This window comes from Pezoporus wallicus, unplaced genomic scaffold, assembly GCF_028554395.1.
Source record: "Pezoporus wallicus isolate ANWC-B61680 ecotype Strahan unplaced genomic scaffold, APGP_CSIRO_Pwel_v1 contig_6899, whole genome shotgun sequence".
Classification (NCBI taxonomy): domain Eukaryota; kingdom Metazoa; phylum Chordata; class Aves; order Psittaciformes; family Psittacidae; genus Pezoporus; species Pezoporus wallicus.
In genome coordinates this window covers 2773570-2788434 of record NW_026638613.1, presented here as the reverse complement: position 1 = coordinate 2788434, position 14865 = coordinate 2773570, and the positions used below count along the sequence as shown (strand labels likewise).

At 41.9% G+C, this 14865-nt stretch overlaps 1 protein-coding gene across 5 annotated transcripts in view; it reads right to left on the bottom strand.

The window, feature by feature from the left end:
• PHC3 (polyhomeotic homolog 3) overlaps window positions 1–10960 on the bottom strand; it is a 32321-nt gene extending 21361 nt beyond the window's left edge. The window contains exons 1-6 of one of the 5 annotated variants that reach the window (XM_057411514.1): window positions 10415–10960; window positions 9862–10009; window positions 8944–9102; window positions 7453–7530; window positions 5718–5876; window positions 3357–3455 (exon numbers count right to left, since the gene is read on the bottom strand). In XM_057411514.1, coding sequence (XP_057267497.1) covers window positions 3357–3455; window positions 5718–5876; window positions 7453–7530; window positions 8944–9102; window positions 9862–10009; window positions 10415–10542 — 771 coding nt within the window. In that variant the 5' untranslated portion in view covers window positions 10543–10960. The remainder of the gene's footprint in view (window positions 1–3356; window positions 3456–5717; window positions 5877–7452; window positions 7531–8943; window positions 9103–9861; window positions 10010–10414) is intronic. The other 4 variants (XM_057411510.1, XM_057411511.1, XM_057411512.1 and 1 more) reach the window with 4 other exon arrangements.
• Window positions 10961–14865: the final 3905 nt, after the last annotated feature.

Below are 14865 nucleotides of genomic sequence, written 5' to 3'. Positions count from 1 at the left end.
GGAGCTGGCAAATGAAGTTGCTGAGCCACTGTCCATCATATTTGAAAAATCATGGCAGTCAAGTGAAGTTCCAAACGACTGGAAAAAGGGAAATATAACCCCCATTTTCAAGAAGGGGAAAATGGGTGAACCGGGGAATTACAGACCAGTCAGTCTCACCTTTGTGCCTGGCAAAATCTTGGAGCAGATTCTCCTGGATGGCATGCTAAGGCGCATGAAAATCAACAAGGTGCTCGGTGACAGCCAGCATGGCTTCACTAAGGGGAAATCCTGCCTGACTAATCTGGTGGCCTTCTATGATGGGGCTACAGAACTGATGGACAGGGGTAGAGCAGTTGATGTCATCTACCTGGACTTGTGCAAAGTGTTCGACACTGTCCCACACGACATCCTTGTCTCTAAATTGGAGAGACATCAATTTGATGGATGGACCACTCGGTGGATAAAGAACTGGCTGGATGGCCGCACACAAAGAGTTGTGGTCAATGGCTCAATGTCCAGCTGGAGACCAGTAACGAGTGGTGTCCCTCAGGGATCGGTGTTGGGACCGGTCTTGTTCAACATCTTCGTTGCTGACATGGACAGTGGGATTAAGTGCACCCTCAGCAAGTTTGCCGATGACACCAAGCTGTGTGGTTCGGTTGATATGCTGGAGGAAAGGAATGCCATCCAGAGGGACCTTGACATGCTTGTGAGGTGGGCTGATGCCAACCTCATGAAGTTTAACCATGCCAAGTGCAAGGTCCTACACCCGGGTTGGAGCAATCCCAGGCACAGCTACAGGTTGGGCAGAGAAGAGATTCAGAGCAGCCCTGAGGAGAAGGACTTGGGGGTGTTGGTTGATGAGAAAATGAACATGAGCCGGCTTCAGTGTGCGCTTGCAGCCCAGAAAGCCAACCGTATCCTGGGCTGCATTAAAAGGAGCGTGACCAGCAGGTCGAAGGACGTGATCCTGCCCCTCTACTCTGCTCTTGTGAGACCTCACCTGGAGTATTGTGTGCAGTTCTGGTGTCCTCAACATAAAAAGGACATGGAACTGTTGGAACAAGTCCAGAGAAGGGCCACGAGGATGATCAGGGGACTGGAGCACCTCCTGTATGAAGACAGGCTGAGGAAGCTGGGGCTGTTCAGCCTGGAGAAGAGAAGGCTGCGTGGAGATCTCATAGCAGCCTTCCAGTATCTCAAGGGGGCCTATAGGGATGCTGGGGAGGGACTCTTCATTAGGGACTGTAGTGATAGGACAAGGGGTAACAGGTTAAAATTTAAAACAGGGGAATTTTAGATTGGATATAAGGAGGAAATTCTTTCCTGTTAGGGTGCTGAGGCACTGGAATGGGTTGCCCAGGGAGGTTGTGAATGCTCCATCCCTGGCAGTGTTCAAGACCAGGTTGGACGAGGCCTTGGGTGACACGGTTTAGTGTGAGGTGTCCCTGCCCATGGCAGGGGGGTTGGAACTAGATAATCTTGAGGTCCTTTCCAACCTTAACTATTCTATGATTCTATGATTTTATTTCTCACTGTTCAGTGTCTTAACACAGGATGCTTTCAAATCCTGATCTGATGACAAAGGCGGGTTTCTTTACTGGAATTCAGAAAGCATTTACTGCAAGCCTATCTGTGAGTACAAATCAACCTTCAGTACACCTTAACAGATAAGGTAACTTGAGATGCCCAGGTCATACATAAGGGGACACATAAGAAAATATGAAAGCAAAAGGAAGGAAAATTAAGTAGGGGAGAAGTGTCAGTTCACCTAACAGGCCATGTCAGACATGCCATTAAGACCCTGATAATCACTGATGATCTTAGCATTTCTCTGGAATTTCTACATGGAAGATGATACTGTGAGATCACTACACTGTACCTTGACAAACATCTTGGCTAAGTGTAATATACTCATCTATGTATATAGAATCACAGAATGGTTTGGGTTGGAAGGGACTTTAGAGATCATCTAGTTCCAACCCCCTGCCATGTGAGGTTCCTTCCACTAGACCAGGTGTCTATAACTCAATGCATTTTTTTCTTATTAACTGGCATTGCCTACTTGCTCAGGTTTGCTTATACAGTGAACAAAAACATTTCTTTAAACCCAGCTGAAACACCAAGGACATATTTATAACAAGGTAAGGAAAATAAAGTGTACCACTGTTAAAGCTTTTCCATTGCATCACTTACTCCAGATGAAACTGGATCTTTCCAATGTCATTGCTGCTATAGAAACTACCAGACAACCAAGGTTAACAACATCTGGCAATAAAGCAGTACGAAACATTGACAAAGGACACAAAAGGCTTTTGTCTGCCAGGGTCACCACAGCAGGCCATCTGACTCTATAGTCTCCACTTTCCTCTGCAATAATGTCTCAGCAGACTGCACAGTTGGGCATGCTTGTGCAAAGCAGACCTCTCAAACCCTGTGGTACATACAAGACTGTAAAGTGATAAGCTTTATTGATGTCTCTACATTGAATGCAAAAGACAACGATACAAATGCAAGAAAAGCTGCTAGCGCATCCAGTGACCTGTCCAAACTTTCAAACTTTATCTGCAAAATCTGGAGGAAGAAAGGCAGCTGTGATAAAGGATAATGAGGATAACTCTATGATTGAAGAAGCAGTCTGTCTTTTCAATGAAAGTTCAACTGATGAACTTTAACATTGTGAGCTTGCTCAGCAACATCCTGCATAAATACACAGCTGGATTCCAGCAAGCTCTGTCCATCTCACCTTCCTACTGTAAAAGCAAAGGGAAGACAAGCTTCAATGATTTACCGTTATCTCAGAAGTAACCCATCTTCAAGGTCTTTAAATCCATCAGAATCTTCCAAAGGGGTCAGCATAAGGTCAGAGAATATTCAATGGGTATAATTTACTTGGATTTCTAAAAGGTTTCTAGCAAGGTCAGTTAATCAAAGGCTTTTAAAGAAACTGCTAAGATAGACAAGAAGCTCTCTCATGAAAGCATAAATTTGCTAGACAGATGTTCACCACCAGAAGACTGACTAATACATTCAGTAGCGATGCGTACAATGTGTATTTTTTCCAAATCATAAAGAAAAACAGTGAGTAGTGAAAACGTGGACAAGTTCAGCTGATAACATGAAGTTATTCAAAGTAATAAAGATGAGTACTCATTACAAAGACCTAAAATGTCATATACAGGTTCCAAATTTTACATATATACGTAATCACCTCTAAATACATGATGATGGCAAAGAGCAGACACTGAAGTTATATATAACCCGTAACCATGAGTAGTTCTTACAAGCAAGTAAACTTAAGTGCAATGTTTCTCTGCTTTTCAGTTTTGGTGCACTTTACTGGACATACTTTTAATAAATTTACACAAACTCACCTGAGTAGCTGCAGACTGAGAGGAAGAGGAGGAAGACGATGAGGCAACAGGAATGTCAGATTGGACAGCAGCCACAGTGGTCGCAGGAGTAAAAATAAGCTGTTAAGCAAGAAAAAAATCTGTAAGGGACTAAAACTTTCAAAATATGTGAAAGAAACACAGTATTTGAAAGAGATACACATAATTTACATGTAGTGATGTACAGCTTGCAAGATTTGCATTTTACTTGTAGATTAACTTACACAAAGAACAACTGATGGTTGTTTAAGTGAATAAAAATAGTAGTTTAACATATTCATTCTACATATTGAGAAAAATCTTTCATATACACATACACCCATCATCTTTTATACAAGCATTTTAAAGAGGGCTTTCCCTCCAATATTACAAATGAGTGAAACAAATAGAGCAGCCCAATATCTGCTATATTAAAGAAAGAGAATTTATATCTTCCAATCTGTCAAAATGTTGTTTAACAAGTATAGAGTTTTTATATGGATTTTAACTATGCTAATTTAGTTTTATATTGAGCACAGGTATCATAAAACCAATCTGAAATTACCAACTTCAGAATACCAGCATGCCCAGCTATCATTAATTTCTTTATAGGCAATACAGCAAAGACAAGTTTTACAGAAAGCTTTGAAGAGAGACCATTAGTTAGTCTTCCACATTTTTAAAGAGATCTCAACTGCAAGGAGCAGCTAATTAAAAAAACATGAAGGTTTTTGTCTGGAACTAAATGGATGTGGTGATGAAGCTGGTATCATCAGCTAGCTAGAGATATGAGTTGACTTTTTTATAAAAAGATCTTGGTGATGAAATAAAATACTTTGATTATGTTAGCCAGAAGCACTGAAAGACAAGTATGATGCTTGAACTATCAAGGCTAGCAACAGCATTCTAAACAGAAACTAATACGGTAAGTTTCGCTCTTGAAATCAGGGTATAAAGCAGTTATTCAAATACACATGGGATCTGACATTGAGAGTCTGGATGAAAATTTAGTGTAAATGAACAGGAAAACTGTATCAATAATCCATGTCACTGAGAGTGACTGCTACTACAAAACCCAGCAATGGCATCCTCATATTGCTTCAGCTACTAAGTTGTTAACACATATTGAAAGACAGGGACATGAAATGAATATGTAGTTCCTGTTCTGTTAAAAAGTACTAGGTCCATTCAGCATCTAGCTTTGCTTTCAATCCACAGACTCAAGAAATCCTTTCCCTGGCAAATGGAAAGGATTTGATCTTTAAATCCCAGCCTTCAAGTTATACTACTTTTCCAATAAACATGTAGGAAAACAATAGCCAAAGAAAAAAAACCTTCATCTTAGCATAACAGCATTGCTGCACATCTTTAAGAAAAACACCAGAAAAAGAACAAAGGATTTATTTTCCCAAACATGCTTCTTAGGTACAACTCCTGCAAGAACTCATGTCTGAACCTAGTTTTATATATCACTGCAGTCACAGACCTCTGGCTCTGAATCTCAGTGTAGTGTAACAACAATTCTTCCTATTTTATGTAGTTAAACCAAACACTAGAGCGCTCTGGTCATCAACTCACACAAGCCATAATAGTCTTTGGTCTTTATGAAGTACTGATTGGTACCTGAGCATTCATGTACAACTTCACCAATTTCTATGAATTCCCACACAGATTGTAGAGTTCAATTCACATGAAACTAGAGTGAGCATTAAATAAAAAAAAACAAACAACAAAACTAAAAACCACGCAACCCCCCCCCCCCCCAAGCCACATAAAACCCCAACAAACAGCTTTTTTTTTTTTGCCTATATTGACAGGAAACTGCAACAATCTGATGAGTTTCATGTCAATCTGAAGAGAATGAAAGCTATGTATCTAACCTGAACTCTGAGGACAGTAATGCAAAGTACAATCTTAGTTAAAGATAAGAATATTTTAATCAAGAGCCAGAATTCTGAATGTTACCAGTGTCTTGGGAAACAATTTACCTCAAACATAGACAGGCTCCAGTATGCCCTTCTACACAGCCAGAAAAAACAGGCGCTCTGTTTTTCCCCACATATGATCAATTTAATAATTGTGGTACAGCCAGGCTAAAAACACATGAGCAAATTTCACCAGAGAACTAAGCTACAGCAATCTTTTTACTTCTGGCGTCTACAATGTTTCAGGAGATACGTATTCAGAGATTGGAAACTAAATTCTCAATGCTACCTGAAACTAAAGAAAAGTATTTATAAATAATTTATGGAAACAAAATAAAACCTGAAAATGTTAAGGGGGGTGGCATGTGCATGGAGACCAAAGGGAGGGACCAAAGCCAAGCTTTGTCACAGCTTGGCTGTAATTGTAATCAAAACTTACCATTTGAGCTCGTAGATACATTTGAGCCTGGCTTGCACTCAGGGTTGGAGAGGTGCTCCCCAGCAACATAGTCTGTTGGGTAATACTGCTGCTGGTGGTGTTGGAGGTCTGTGAACGGCTTATTATCTGTGCAGGTGTAGGAGAGGTGGAGAGGTTAATCTAAGGAAACAAAAATATTGCTTCTGTCATGGAAATTCATTCATCCTAGGGTCTAAAGCCAGAAAGCCTTTGACAAAAATGGCAGGGGCAGCTGAAATCGCTGAACTGTAGAGGTACCAAAAAAAAACATATTGAGCCAATCATCACAAATACTGGATTCTGTCAAGGTTGTACATTTTAAATCTTAAACTGCAAGCAAATGTTTTGCAGTAAATAATAAGTAGTTGAGTATAAACGATATTTTGAAGTCTGAAAACTGAAATACATGTTTGCAGAATATGTAGCATGAGCTTGCATAATTTTTCAAAAAATACCTGAATTTTAATATTTAAGCATCTTTAAATGTTAATATTAATTGACTGCACTGGTATCTTCTATTATGCTTCTTATGCAACCTGATGAGGACACTTCCTAGTGCCACCATACGCAGACTTTGATTCCTCATTCTACATATGCACATTAAAAAATGACTGGAGACTAAAACTTTCTACAATTTTATATTAAATTCTTCTCAGCAATTGCTCTTTATAGCACTTACTCAAACAAAAGCTATTGTGGTTTTGGTTTGGTGGGGTCTTTTTCCACTTTTTTTTTTTCCCCTAACCGGTCTAACAGAGTTAAGTGCCCAGCTCTTTTTCATCACTTACTCAAAAGATTTCCTCGAAAAATCCCAGCCCAATTATTCTGTTAGTTTAACATCAGACATCTTTAAAGATTTTCCTTCCTAAATTTAATGAATGAATGATTTTACTTCTAACAGCTGTAAGCCAAAGCAATGCTATGAGAGCTTAAAAAAATATACAGTTAAGTCACTGAAGCTATGCATTGAAGTCATGAACAGCTTGAGGGAATGATTAATAAGCAGGATGTCCGTAGGACTAACAAAGTCCTACTCAAGACAACTGTAAAACTGCACATAAACTGCAAATTACATGTCTGAAGATGCCGCTTAAAGAAATACAGCATGAACTGAACACAGAGCTGCTAATAACTGAAACCTGAGCACATGCCTAGAATATGGATAAAATAATTGAAAGTGCATAGAAGATGCATGATAACAAGATGATAATCAATAGAAGAATGAATGCTATAAATATTTAATCAGTCTGCTATACATTTGTGAGCATTGACTTAGATTCTTTAGATCTGGGGCTCTTTAATGCTGATACACACTTAATGACAGTGCCCTGAATAAAGAAACTAATGTGAAAATACAGTAAGAAATCATGCAAGAAATGAAAGCACAGGGAGTCACTGACTCCTGCAGTGGCCTAACAGTCGCTGGTGCATGTGGAGAAGGCAGCTGTCCCTCGGAGTACCAAGACAGGTCTGGAACCGGGGAAGCCTCCAACAGTGGCCAGTGGTGATGGCTGACACCACATGTCAGGATTACTGGCGAATGTTGGAAGCACAGCCATCACCTACTACAGAGTTATCATACTTCTATTTACTGTTTCTGCAATACTAATTTTAACCATACCAATTTAAATACTAAAATCTTTTCTCTTTTTCCAAGTAGGTAAATAATAACCAAGAGGGTTTGAGAATGGATGGAGGGCTTTGTTCAGTTACGTACCGAGGTCTGCGACATGCTTGACTGCTGAGTGACATTCCCAGTGGGGGAAGTACATTGCCTCCCACCTGACAGGCTTGCCTAAATAGCAAGAATAGGTGTCAAATACTGAAATAAAAAACTGTTTAAGCGATGTTCATATCATTGCATAAACCATCAGAAACATCCCTCTCTACCTTTTCTCCGAGTTAACAGTAAAAATACTTTACTCAGCAGAATTAGTTTACAGCAAAGCTCACTCTGCACTACAAAATGCTATCTGCAAGGTGGTAAATGCCTTGAATTCCTACCCAATTCCAGGCACTCAGAATCTTGCAGATCAAGACTTGAACAAAACCCATCAGAGGTAAAGTCTATCAGCCCGTTAATGACGGAGGTAACCGATCAGCTAGCTACCTATGGTGCCCAGAACTTAAAATGTGACCATTAAAAGCTGTCATTAATTTTTTGTTATTGAGTGATCTAAAAATAAATCAAAAATTATAAATGCTGTAAAGAATACCCTTATATTCTAGAATGATAACTTATGTATGCATATCTATTGTCTATAACAGTACAATATTCCAGCCCTTCAGATGAATACCTGGACAGTGATTCAGATTATGTATTAACAGACTGCGTATCAAAATTCCTTAGCCTTCCCCATCCTGATTTACTTTGCTCTGCCTTTGCAACTGTAGAGGCAAACACAAATCCTCCACAAAAAAAAACAAAACCACAAATAAATATATGACAACGATTTAATGCTAAAGTCATAGAAAAAAAAGCCAGGAGCACAGACAAGTCAGTGCCAGTTCTAGCAACAAACTGCTTTATCCCTGAAGTCTTTAACTTTGTTTTAGCATTTCCATTGTAAAATCATTAACAACCACCTATCTCTGCAAAACAGTATTCTCAATCCGAGGTCAACTGAGATCAAAGGAAACTTTTCCACTCCTTGAATTTTCAAAACGGGTGTCTCCTCCAGTGTTCACTAATGTTAAAAGCTGTGCTTCAGAAATGAAATGTCATTTTCTTCCTACGCTTCCACACGCAGAGTTAAAATGGAATTTTGCCATAGCTATAATGCAGCCAGATGTGTGGCAAAACATACTAAGATACCAGATGTTCATTATTTTTATTTGCTTTCACTAAGATACATTGCTACTCGTTGTTTTCCCCATCAACTTTTAGAGGAAATAATGGGATGAAGATTGAAGTGTTCTATTTTTAATATTTACTACTGTTTTATGATTTACATGATGCATCATAATGTATGCAATGAAGCGTGGAATGGTAGCCTACTGGAGCATGTATAACACTAGACAAAATCTTCCAAATAGTTTGGAGGAAGATACAATTTAAAATAACAAAGTAATTAAAATATAACAGTGACTTATTGTGAGGCATTAAGCTCAGGCACTTAAGCTGTTATTATGTTTGACAATGCCCTAAAATTACAGTCCTACTCTAGAAAGTAGTACACCATTCTTTTCCAGCAATCTTCACTCTCACCTGTGGTACAGTTGCCAGACTCTGGAATTGGGTACTGCTTAAATGCTGCTGCTGCAAAGCAGCAGTCTGCAGCATTAGATGCTGCTGCTGGGCTGCGTACATCTGCTGGAGGTACTGAGCAGCTGAGCTAGGAGGACGATGCAAGGCCTGCTGAATAACCTGTGATGAATCAGTAGGTTAATTAATTACAATGACAAAGTATACACCGCACTGAGATGATGTGGAAGTTTAACAGGGAAATAAAACCAAATAAATCCTTTTCATACCAATCACATAATACTGATCTTGCTCCATCACTGTGCTCAACCAAGTCACAGAATACAGTCAACATAAATATATTCATATTTTCAAGAAAAGCCTGCCAATCAGTTGACAATACAGCATCATTCATGACACAACACCCAAGCCTCTTAGGTTCCTGTCAACAAATCCTATGTAACATTCTACTTTTTGAAAGATCAGGATAGCGTGTGAGACTTAATCATCAAACGCAACAGAACAGACCATAGAGAATTTGAGAAGACCCAATTTAAAGAACAGCAAGATCGGGCTGGATCCAAAGCAGCTGTAACACAAGAGATACCTCTAGATCTCTGTAGTCAATGCTGGCCAAACTGCCAGCTTTATTTTGTGTGATTTTGTATAGGTTTATGTCTATAAACTATACCCTTAGGGATTGGCAAAAAACCTCAAACTTTCCAGCTCAGCATTTCTCCTCTCCCTTATCTGGGAGGCAGGCCTGTACCCTGCACTATTCTTAAGTACCCTTTGGTAGGAAACACCTTCTGAAAATCAGTCACATACTGAGAAAGATGACAGTAATTAGCAATGGAAAGTTAATCTTGTGTAAAGTATCATGCAATGACTGTATTTGAGAGCACTATACAGGATAGGAAAGAGTATTTCACAGCTCAGTACCTGGACAGCATGCCTGTCAGAGCCGCTGTAGACAGATATCTGTGGTAGCTGTGTTCGGGAAGTGGAGGTGGTAGTGATAGTAGTTGTAGATGCAGAACATGTTGTGGTGTTTGGTTCATTCTCCATAGCTGTGCAGTGTTCGTCTAGCCTGGCAGAATTGAAATAAAAGTGGTTCACAAACAGAAGCCAGCACAGCACACACAGATTTTAAAAAGAAAAGAAAAAAGAAAAGAAAAGAAAAGAAAAGAAAAGAAAAGAGAAAAGAAAAGAAAAAATCTTCTAAGATCCATCAAAAGTAGCAAGAGGTGACCAATTTCTGAATACATGCAAGATTATTCTGTGATTTCTAGCAAGCTACACAGGAGTACTGCCACATCCCTTCTCTCCACAGCACTGAGACTGCTGGCCAATCATTCTGTACATGGGAAAAACCACGTTCTTGGCAAAAAATCACTGGTGACATGGAAAAAGATGGAAAGGATGCAAGGAAAAATGTTTTTACTTTTTACATCAATACCTCACAAAATACAGCAGGTACCAAAGAAACAACTACCTATTCAAGCATCTCTGGTGATTCCTCCCCAGCACTATACTTCCCTCTGCTGCAGAATACAATCTCTCTGACAAAATATCATCTTTAAAACTGAAAAGAATCACATATCTTAATATACTGAGGAGCATTTAGTTTCTTTTTCAGTTTTAGTATTATGATTAACAATTAATAGCATAGTTGCTGTTTATTGCTTTTAAAAGGATGTTTAAAAAAATAAGGGGAGAAAATATGTTTCCTTCTTACAACAAAGAAGGGCTCAGAAAAATACTCAGAAAGAGCTGCAACGTACTAGTAAAAATGCAGCATTACCAAGTGTTTAACACAGGATGCTGAAGCAAACAGGAACATAACTACAAGTTTCAACTCACACAGCTGAAAGTAGAATGCAATGCTGCCAGGCTCCTAGCTTCACCTCTCAAAACACAACTGCTTTGCAAGTAGAGAAATAACTGCACATGATGCTGTAGCTCCCGAGTACTTGGAATAACTAAACTTTGATAGACGGTTACCTAAGGACCTCACGCCTACCATTGTATTGTATACTTCTACATTTTGCTGTCAAAGAACATTCATGGCAATAAAGCATGCTTTAAAAGCAGATATTCCCTACTATTAACACTGAAGGAAAAAATATGGCTTTGTTGTTAAAAATTCAGATCTGTTGTGTGTTACCGATGCCATTTGTCTACCTACATTAGAACACAAGTTAACACTCAGGGGTTAAACACTTCAACTGCAATAAAGCCAGCATCCCTTCTGAAACCACTTTTCATTAATTTCGCATAACGTTTAATGAAAAAAAAGTCCTGTCCCCCTCCACAGAACACTAAAAGCAAATAAAAATACTTGCACCTACAAATTGTCTAGCTAGTTTTAGCAGAGAGTTATGCAACCAGTTAAATCAGCCTAAGAAAACAACATTAGATGTTTTATTTTCTTCATTCTCAGCCATGTTTTAGATGTATTATTAGTGAGATGTGCAGTGTATCCCACTCTCCTAAGGTATTCCATCAGTTCAATCCATTAGAGCTGTTAATCCTTTATCTGGAAGTGCCTCATTTTCAAAAACAGTTGTCCAAGTTCCTCCTGAAATGGATGTACAATGGAGAACAGGAAACTTGGTTCAGCGCGGCCTGGCCCTGTGGTGCATCTCTCATCCTCCTCTAACCTCACACTTAAGAGACGCTTACATGCAGCCCTTAGTCCTACTGCAACACAAACACAGCACAGCACCATCACGCACAAACAGCGTGCCCTCTTCCGGCTGAAGGAACAGCAAAGTGTTCCAACAAATAACACTTGGTAGAATAGAAACCTTTCTTTCAGTGAGAAGTGGAATGTTTAAGGGAGAAAAGGAAATACATTAAAAATGGTTATCTTTAGCAAGGCAATCAAGAATCCATTACAGTTTAGCAGATAGCTGTTTTATGACAGAATGCACAAAAGCCATTACAGACTTAAAATCAGACTGCCTTTATGGTGTCTCTTTCATTTACTTTACAACACTATATGCAGAGACCAATCCAGTTATAAAAAAAAACCTCAGATAAAACTGAAAATAATCTTATGACACTGCTCATCAAGTACTCAACTATCAAACAGGAAAACCTCCTTACAGTAAAATTAACTTTGTTAAACATATGAATTCCTCACAGTCATGTTGCCTGTGAGCAACTTTAACTCAAAAGAACCTCTGTAATGCAAAGCAATTTTAGAAAACAGACTAAATAGCCACTATTGATTTTAAGCAAGCCCAAAATACAAAGCATAACAGCAAACTATATTGAAAATAAGCATTTATTCAAGCGGTAACAGTATGAGACATCACATAATTTCAAGTTACACTGCATAATGTAAACACTGAGATTTTTTGTCCACTTTATGTTTTTTTGGTCAAAGCAAATGCCTGAAGTAAAACAAACCAACCAACCAACCCAAACCTGCTATTCTATAGCAATAATGTTAAACTACCTCACAGTGGATACAAATGTCACCACTCATGTTTTAGGAAGTTTGAGTTTTGGTAAACATCACGGTAACAACAAACACCACTTACATATTGCTACCTTAACTGGTATTTGAAAATAGCTTTGTTTTTAACATATAGAGCTGATTCTTACTCTCTCCATTCATGATCTCTCCTTACAACTCTCAGGGGTACACATCACAGAAAATAAACTAAGATGTCCTCTAAGCCTAACCCCTATGAGCATTTCTGCATATGACTGAAGGCAAAATAAACCCTTGCTTTCCCTTAACTCTGGCTCGAGTATATAAGCCAACCTTGCCCAAACCTTGGGGTCGCTAAAAAAACAACAAAACCAGGAAATTTGTAACTATGCTCTGTGGTAATACAACCCACGCTGTGCGGTGCAACCTGCCCGCGAACCGGAACGGCGCAACCCCGCGGGGGGCTGTTCGAGCCCGACAACCAGGGCCACAGAGGGAGTCCCGGGGCTGCTCCTTGGGGAGCGGCAAGGCCTCGGGCCGCAGCCCGGGCCCACCGTGCTGACCCAACCCCTAAACCTATCGCACTGGGGGCCGCGGCCTCTTTCGGCCCGACTACCGCGCTCAATCCCAGGACCACCACCCCCAGCAGCCCCACAAGCTGGTAGCTGCCACCGGGAGCGGGAAAAAGGTGGGCGGGAGGGGCGGCGCCCACTCCCCACGCGGGGCCGGCCCGCGGCGGGGCGCTGTCAGGACGCGGGTCTCCGCCTACGCGCCCCGCCGCGGCCTGGCCGGGGCCTGCCGCTGCCGCTGCCGCTCCCCCTCCTCCGCGCGTCCCGCCGGGAGACTCGCCTCGGACAAGGCGCTCACTCCGCTTCCGCCATCTTCTCACCTCCCTCCGGGGAGGTGCCGCGCAGGCGCACTGGGTGCCACCGGCGCTGCGCACGTGACGGCCTCCGCTGCCATATTGTCGCTGAAGCGCGGTGTCGTTCGTGAGCTGTTGCGTGGAGGTCTGGGCGGACAGCAGCCGGGCCGGGGGTTCGCGGCCGGGCAGCGAGGAGGGACCTCACCACAGTGAGGTGTGCGGATTGGGAAGTGCAGGTATTGGATAAAGATGAACTCTGAGGTGTTATATACAGATGCAATGCTGACTGGAGCATGGCAAGGGTAGTGGAAAAAAGAGTAAATTAGTTTTTGCTATAACAGAAGAAAACGAGGGTTCCCTATGTATTAGGATTACTTAATTACCTAGATGTATCTGTCCATGCAGGAGACATTGGGCAGTACGTGTTATCAAAGAAACTGCTGGTATATTAATAGGCTAGGCTGGAAGAAAACACTACTTGCAATGATAAAGTAGCTGATAAGTAACAGTTTTAATAGAGCACCTTTGTTTACCACACCTTTTCACACATAGACACAAACATATACCCCCCAGTTAAAAAGCATCCTTCGTGTTACTGACTTAACCTATATCAAATGGCTAAGGTATTATTAAAGCTTCACAGAACTGAATGTACTATCTTGTGGGCAGGGCACACTGAATAAATTCTTTAGAATTCTTACAGGTACTTCAGTCGGTAGAGGTAGTGAGAAACACATTGCCACAGCTGCTGAGGGGCCTGCTGCCATCAGCTCTGTGTTGGCCGCTTCTGCAGTGTTTTTTTTGCTAAAATCCTGACTTTTTCACCTGTCAGACCGGGTGGGTAGTGATAAAACTTGTACAGGAGTCACAGGACAAAAGGCACAGTTAATGTGTCCAGGTTTGGTTTCCTTTGTGCTCAGGCAGTAGTGATGGGTTTGGTTCTATGCCACTGCTCAAGTGGAGAGTCTGGTCCTTAGCTGCGCTTCCACTGCTCAGAGTGGCCGCTTTCCACACAGTGCCGCTGTGGTCGTTGCTGAATCTCCAGGCCTTAGAGCAGAGTCAGTCCTCTCGGTACCTAGGAAAAGGGACGAGTTTTCCACCTCGTTTCTTCTCCAAGCGTCGCTCCGGCTGTGTGAATCCCTGCAAAACGAGCCGCTGCCGCAAGAGACCCACCCCCGTACCTCAGCAAGGTGGCTCATCAACAACCCAGTACGACCGCACTGCCGACGCCACTCCCTACGGCCCTCCAGCCGCGCCGGCGCCAACGCCGGGCCGCCCACCAGCCCCAGCATGCCTCGCGGCGGGCTGTACCAAGTGTGTATGTTGAGGAGCAGTGGTGTATGCCCCTGTTCCGGGCTAGGGGAAAGGTGAAGAGGGGCCTCCGAGTGTCTTTTGGCTCGCCTAGCGGGGAGCGGCCCGCTCCGGCAGCTTCGCTACGGCAGTACCTGCTGTCTCTGCGCCGCCGCCTCCCCCTGTCCACTTCGGCGTGGAGCGTTCCGCTCCACAGGTGTGCGCAGAGTCCCACGGGGAAGAGTCCACGTAGAGCGCGTGTGCGGGGGGAGTATACAGGAGGCGTAGCGCCCGCCCTCCCGGACGGCGGAGCTGCTGACCGGGCGCGGGCGGTGGCTCCTCCCTCCCG